We start from the raw sequence: 7,500 nt of genomic DNA, 5'->3' as shown, positions 1-7,500 counted from the left end.
ATGTGTTTTCAAGTGTCAAACGACAGTTAAATTGAAATATTGGCCACACGCATCCATCAAGCCGCAGCCGTCGCCTTGCTTCAAAAAAATTATTTCACTCACTGCCTTTTAGTTTTTCCATCTTTCTACCTGTGAGCCCATAGAAAACCTAAAAAAAAAAAAAAACAGAGGTATCTTCAGAAACCCCTGGAGGCCTTTCTCCCTCTCTGTCACTCCGAAGACATTAATTGAAACAGTGTTTCTTTTTTTTTTTTGAGCAGAAATTACTTTCCCGGGGCGCTGATTGATTTTGTTGACAAATGACATGTTACACCGTCGGCTGGCGAACGCAGCCCGGGGAGTACGAGGAGAAATATGAGGTCTTCAGCGGCACTTTGTCAGCTCTCTCATCTTCCCGCTAATTCCATTTCTCACCTTCAGGGGAATCCTTTCATCAATACTCCCCCTCCCCCACACCCGCTTGCTTTCCAACCCACCTGCTTCCAAATCCTGACGGAAACCGCCGTCGCTGTTTTTGCGACGCCCGATCGTTTGATTGCTCTGTTGTTTCCCGTCTGATTGGATCAGTCAGATCCTTCTATTGATTGGTTTGACTGCTATTGATTGGGCTCGTCCTGCAGGTTGGCTCCGATCCAGCCGGAGGAGACGGCTCCCGTCAGCCTCTGCCAGCCCGTCGCCATGGATCCAGGTAATCAACCGCCGCGTTTGCACATGATTTATCTCCCGGTAATTCATGTTAATGAGCTGCTGCGGCGGAGTGGAGGGGAAACCCCCGCGCTTCAGACGCTGCGACTCTCGTAAACTCCCCCGCTCTCGAGTCGGTGTTTAGTTCGCTTCTTTGTGATTCTTCCAGACATTAAGTTAAATAATTAATTACATTTTTTTGGGGCTACTTTATCTGTTACAGTTATGGCTTTAGGTCTTTATTCAGATGTGATGGAACATTTAGAATTTGGCAAAAGTGAGCTGAGTTTGTATCCAGTATCAAGCTGCATCAACGATATATTTTGAATGTATTTTGCGTTTGAATCCCTTCATCAATGACATCATTTATTAGATAGTGTGTTGTCCAATGCACAAGTGCAACACTGGATATTATTGTTTTCCATACATGCAGCTGGCATGATTGTAAATCTGGTTATTATTCAGATTTGATGATAAACACATAAGGTATTGATCCTGAGAATACTAAGTTGTGTTATATATCAATACTACTGTCAACAGGATCAATACTAAATGTATATGTATATATATTTGCACCTTAATGCATTATTATTCAGTTTTTTCTTAAACCAATTTTCTCTTTTTAATTACGTGATACATTTATTACAGTGTTCCAAAAAAAAAAGACGAGCATTATTTTTCCAAACTTCCAAAGGAAAGGAAAGGAAAGGAAAGGAAAGGAAAGAAAAGGAGAGGACATGTAATGAAAGGAGAAGGAAGGGAAGGAAAGGAAAGGAGAGGAGAGGACATGTAATGAAGGGAGAGGGAAGGAAAGGAAAGTAAAGGAGAGGAGATGTAATGAAAGGAGAAGGAAGGGAAGGGAAGGAAAGGAAAGGAGATGTAATGAAAGGAGAAGGAAGGGAAGGAAAGGAAAGGAAAGGAGATGTAATGAAAGGAGAAGGAAGGGAAGGAAAGGAAAGGAAAGGAGATGTAATGAAAGGAGAAGGAAGGGAAGGAAAGGAAAGGAAAGGAAAGGAGAGGAGATGTAATGAAAGGAGAAGGAAGGGAAGGAAAGGAAAGGAAAGGAGATGTAATGAAAGGAGAAGGAAGGGAAGGAAAGGAAAGGAAAGGAAAGGAAAGGAGAAGAGATGTAATGAAAGGAGAAGGAAGGGAAGGAAAGGAGAGGAGATGTAATGAAAGGAGAAGAAAGGGAAGGAGAGGAGATGTAATGAAAGGAGAAGAAAGGGAAGGAGAGGACATGTAATGAAAGAAGAGGGGAGAGAATGAAAAGAGAGGACATTTTAAGGGAAGGAAAGGATTGAAAAGGTAGGGAGACAGAAGGAAAGAAGAGGGAAAGGAAATGACAGAAGGATGGAGAGGGAAGGGAATTAATTGGAAGTAAAGAAGAGGGAAGGAAAGGAAGAGAAGGAAAGGAAATGGGCTTCAGTGAGCCTTCACATAAGTCAAAGCAGACGATGGAAGTAAATTCCCTCAGTGGAGGAAAAAGCTCCACTGGTGACAAAGTCCTGCTGTTAGCATCAGGTCACTTTGTTTAAAAGCAGCTCAAAGTGCTTTTCACTGTGAAAAGGAAAGAAACAAGTACAGAAATAGACAAATGACACAATTAACAAAACACACACACACACACTGACATTTGTAAAACAGAAAATAACCTCGAACACAAAGAGCGGCGGCAACAAGACGCAGCGTGAACTTTGTCCTCTTGAATCTCATTTCCTCTTTAGCGAAGGTTTTCTTCTTCTCTCTCTCACAAAAGCTGCAGAAGGAAATCCTCATTCGGTGCACCAGTGGGCGGGAACATTGTTCTCCTATTATGACTGTATTTGGCCTTTTTTAATCAGAAAAATACGCCCACAGACCAAAACAAAGAGAAAATGCTTGACGCCTTGTTTTGTTTTCTCCAGTTTTCTGTTTTTCATGTGAATAAACGCTTCTGTCACACAAGCAACCACGCAGGTTTTTAAATACGCTTTCGGGTGAAACGCGCGACGAAAAGCATTTATTTTGACGTATGTTGACCATTTTTACCTGTAAACTTCAGGACAAATACCTCACACTAATAAGGGACTGAAGCTAAAACAAAAAGCCCAAATGTAGAAAACAAGGCCCTGTATTTTACTTCACTTAATCAAAGTCAAACTTTGCAGAGAGACTGTTAACATATTGTGCTATTTTATAGTAATAAAAGCTTTCATATGCATCATTTGAAATAGGAAATTCATCCTGGAAGTCTTAAAAAAGAAATGTTTTTGAATTTGTTTCCTCTGTTCTATCATCAACCAATAAACCAGGAACACATATACTGCTATATGAACCTCTTAACTAATCTCACAGGTGTTTTCTGTATATCATACCTTTTGAAATTATTAAAAAAAGCCTTGTGGTTGAGGAGATAATCCAGGTTCAGTATGGGGATGAAAACCTTCGCAATTTTCACGAAAACACGAGCCGTGTTTATAACGTTAAAAAGTACAAACAGGAAGTTGTTGACCAAACTGAAAGACGCTGTTCTGCACGTAAACAACACGTATGTGGAAACACAAAGACAGGCGGCGGCTCTGTTTCCAGGAGACCCTTGCCCTCTTTTTTATTTGTTTAAAAACCACCCACTCGCTCATGAATATGCATCATCACTCTTCTCCCCAGCGGTGCGGCTGCAGGTGCCGGCGGTAGTGGAGGGCTGCAGGAAGGGCGCAGTGCAGATCTGTTCAGTCGACCCTCGCTTATCTCCGGGGGGCGTCTCGGACTCTGCATTAAGATTCTCACACTACTGATGCACGAGAACATGAGAGAATAACAAACAAACATGCAGCTTTGTGTGCAGCAAAATCGCACGAAAGGAACAAAGACCCCGAAAACCTGCGTTCTGAATCGTTTCCGCCTAATTTACAATATAGTTTGGGATATTATTTCACATGAGAGATTTGTGCATTTGTTGTTTTCCGTCTGTGCTCTTCTTGCTGATTTGAATTTATTTCCCCCAAATCTGGATTTTTGCAATATTTTAATCGGAATCTGTGGATGTTTTTCAGTCACCGTTGATAAAATCTGAATAAAGCACACCGACATTGTCCCGATGAAGCGGATTAGCTGACTTTTTTTGTGTTTTCAAACCTTTAAAAGGAATATATAAATAATAAGAATACATTATTTGATCAAACTGTTGAAAATAGATATGTCCAGTCACACTCATTCATATTCAGTGCAATATTCTTTTCAAGGAGGCGCCCCTGAAGAGGGACTTATTCCAACGTGTTGTGGTTGTATCTTTAAAATTTGATAAAAGATCATTTTAAATAAATAAAAAAATGCACCAAGATGACTCAAACCAAAAGCGGTCCAAGCATACAATAAATAATAATTATGCTTTTACTTTGAAAGGTTCCAGATGCTTCATGTCCACGTGTGCTCTAACTTTACATTGCATCAATGTAGCGAGGATTCATTCCTTAGAAAAAGCTTTTATTTGTTGTATATATGAAGGAAAGGATTTGTGTCTAAGCCCAGTTTCCGTGCATCACGTTGAGTTCCATCCGTTGACGCTCCTGTTCCTTGTTCCTTGTTTCTCAGCCTCAGCCAACGGCCGGTACTGCTGCTCCAAGATCTTTGTGAACCACCGATGCTTCTCCGGCCCGTACCTCAACAAGGGACGCATCGCGGAGCTGCCGCAGGCCGTCGGGCCCGGAAAGTGCACGCTGGTCCTCAAAGAGGTGGGCTGATGTCAGAGGAGTGTGTGTGTGTGGGGGGGAGGAGTGTGTTGTGTGTGTGTGTGGGAGGGTGAGACAGCGATGTCTTGTTAGCCACCTGCAGTTTCCCAGCAGGGCCTTCATGTTGACATGTGGAGCTGTCAATCAAGTGTGTTTACCGGTACACACCGCTCAGCAAAAACGCCTCCTAATTTCTCGTGTGTGTGTGTGTCCTCCCCTGTGTTTGTGTAGTTTTTTTAAAATGCGCTTGTTGCCTGCAGCTGCTGAGCATGCTGATCAACGCCGCCTACAAGCCCGGACGAGTCCTGAAGGAGCTGCAGGAGCTGGAGGATCCGAGCTGGGACTTCCAGGAGGAGACGCTCAAAGCCAAGTGAGGAACAAATCTAAACTAGGAGGTTCACCGAAATAACTGAAATAAGATAATCCAGTTCCATTTATTTTGTGTAGACCAATATTACAACTTTGCCTCAGAGAGCTTTAATAATCTGTACAACATACGACAACGGCACGGGGAAAACTCCCAAAACAAACTTTACCTTGAAGAATAAAGGAAGGAACCTTCAGGAGAGCAACAGAGGAGAATCCCTCCATCAGGATGGACAGAAGTACCTAGAGGTCATGTGACCAGAAGTACAATAGAGGTCATGTGACCAGAAGTACAATAGAGATCATGTGACCAGAAGTACAATAGAGGTCATGTGACCAGAAGTACAATAGAGGTCATGTGACCAGAAGTACAATAGAGGTCATGTGACCAGAAGTACAATAGAGGTCATGTGACCAGAAGTACAATAGAGGTCATGTGACCAGAAGTACACTAGAGGTCATGTGACCAGAAGTACACTAGAGGTCATGTGACCAGAAGTACAATAGACATCATGTGACCAGAAGTACAATAGAGGTCTTGTGACCAGAAGTACAATAGACGTCATGTGACCAGAAGTACAATAGAGGTCTTGTGACCAGAAGTACAATAGAGGTCATGTGACCAGAAGTACAATAGAGGTCATGTGACCAGAAGTACAATAGAGGTCATGTGACCAGAAGTACAATAGACATCATGTGACCAGAAGTACAATAGACGTCATGTGACCAGAAGTACAATATATGTCATGTGACCAGAAGTACAATAGACGTCATGTGACCAGAATGAACAACACAACAGAGTTACAACACATTCAATGCATATGACAGAAATTATTCATACAATGAGTAGTAGGCAGAATAATTATGGAAATATGACGACTAATAATAATAATAATAGCAGTGGATATCGTAGAATAATAATGATAATAAAAGCTTTAATGGTATCAGTAATAGTAATGTGACTAATAATAATAACAATAATAATAAGATAGACCAGATTCTCCCTCGTTTGATTTGGTCATTTTTAGTTTTCTGGTCATTTTATAGATCAGAATCAGCTTTATTGGCCATGTGTGTTTACACATACGTGGAATTTGACTCCGGTTTCACGTAGCTCTCATCGTACATATATATGTGTACAATAAACAAGATAAATAAAAAAAAGACATTAAAGGCAACAAAAAGACAATTATAAAAACAAAGACGACAGAGTAGCGACGATACAATTCCATGTTTTTTATGAATCAGAATAAACCAGAATATGAGCACATCCTCCCCTGAAGGACTCGTAGCAGAGCAGGCCTCCTCTCCTTCGGGTCCATCCTCGCATGTTGTTTTGTAGCTGCAGTGGTTTCTGTGAGGTCTGCGTTTCTTCCTCCACTGCTGGCTGCACAGAGCCACATTATTGCAGCGCTGCAGGCTGCGTTTCAAACCAAACCCCCTTTTCTTTCTATATCTGGCTGGAACCAGAAAGCCTCGGCCGGTCACGGGGTCTGGTGAGTCACCTGCGGAGCTCAGCGATCACATTCACGCGTACGTGTGTTTTTTTTCTTGACGAATCAATAAAAAGGAGTTACTTTTAATTTGGGACATTTGCTTCCCAGAGAGCCGAGTCATCCGAGACTATTCTGAGGTCTCGTATCGACTGATCGCTTAAGTTGTTTATTTGCTGTGTTAGCGTCTCAAAAGTGATGATTTGAAACAGTTTTCGCATCTTTGCTAACTTCACATCTCTGAGTTTTTGGACTGCTGCTCAGACAAAACAAGACATTTAAATGTTCTGACTTTTTATACAATAAATAGTGAGGAAAAACAACAACTTCCAGATGAATCAATAATGAAACTTTGCTGTTCGTTGGTCTGCAGGTCTTCGGATCTATTTCACGCCGTTTCGCTCCGTCCTCTGATTTCTGTTAGATAAGGTTTCCTTTTTTGGGTCCGATTCCAGTCGGTCTTCAAACAGAAGTGTCTCCAGGTGTGATGGGTCCTCCTGCTCCCACTGCTTAAGAGAGCTGCTGATGGCGGATAAAACACACGTTAACCCACCTTACAATGTTCATCCAAAGCTAATCATAAGCGTGAGTTTGTCAGGTAAAGTGGTTACTACCCCTCCTCTGCAGCTAAAACAGGGAAAACAAAGAGGGAATTTAATGCTGGTTGTAATAAGAAATAACGCACATATATGCAAATATATAATAAACCAGGATCAACTTGGTGAATGACATGCTTTTAATTTAACAAATAGAAATCAGCGTTCAAAGCTATTTGAAATATTTGGGCCCCTGTAATGCATCATGAAATATTCCTCTTTCAATACTCAATGTGCATTAAAAAATGTCTTTTAGTTTATTGAGAAGGGAACTTGTTTCTTCATTCAGTCTCTTACTTTACCGGTGAAACTGAAAACCCGAAACAAAGAGCAGACGATCTTCAGCCTGGAGATAAAAATCTCTGATTTGAAATCAGTCGCCTCCGATCCCGGGTCACATTTGTCCTCGAGCTTCAGCGAGCGCTTTGAAAGATGACTTTTTCATTAAGCGTCGGTCTCATCCTCCTCCTCCTCTTCCTCCCTGCAGATATAAAGGGAAAACCTACCGCTCCACCATCCGGATCGTCCGCCTCGCAGACCAGATCCCGGACTTCTGCCGCAAGGTGTGCGTGAAGCTGCAGTGCTGCCCGAACCTCTTCAGCCCCGTCCTCGTCCCCGACAAGTGCCCCGAGAACTGCTCCGTCCAGACCAAGA

The 7,500-nt window shown here is 42.1% G+C and overlaps 1 protein-coding gene across 2 annotated transcripts in view; it reads left to right on the top strand.

Annotated features, from left to right (window-relative positions):
* sfmbt2 (Scm like with four mbt domains 2) overlaps positions 1-7,500 on the top strand; it is a 41,968-nt gene that overhangs the window by 30,080 nt on the left and 4,388 nt on the right. For both annotated transcript variants that reach the window (XM_079235902.1, XM_079235901.1), the window contains exons 12-15: positions 621-688; positions 4,255-4,394; positions 4,652-4,761; positions 7,334-7,500. The exon at positions 7,334-7,500 is cut by the window's right edge and continues 9 nt beyond it. In XM_079235902.1, the coding sequence (XP_079092028.1) occupies positions 621-688; positions 4,255-4,394; positions 4,652-4,761; positions 7,334-7,500 (485 nt within the window). The remainder of the gene's footprint in view (positions 1-620; positions 689-4,254; positions 4,395-4,651; positions 4,762-7,333) is intronic.

Source organism: Taurulus bubalis (assembly GCF_910589615.1).
Source record: "Taurulus bubalis genome assembly, chromosome: 20".
Classification (NCBI taxonomy): Eukaryota; Metazoa; Chordata; class Actinopteri; order Perciformes; family Cottidae; genus Taurulus; species Taurulus bubalis.
Note: the sequence above shows the minus strand (reverse complement) of the source record. Positions and strands in the feature narration are given on the sequence as shown.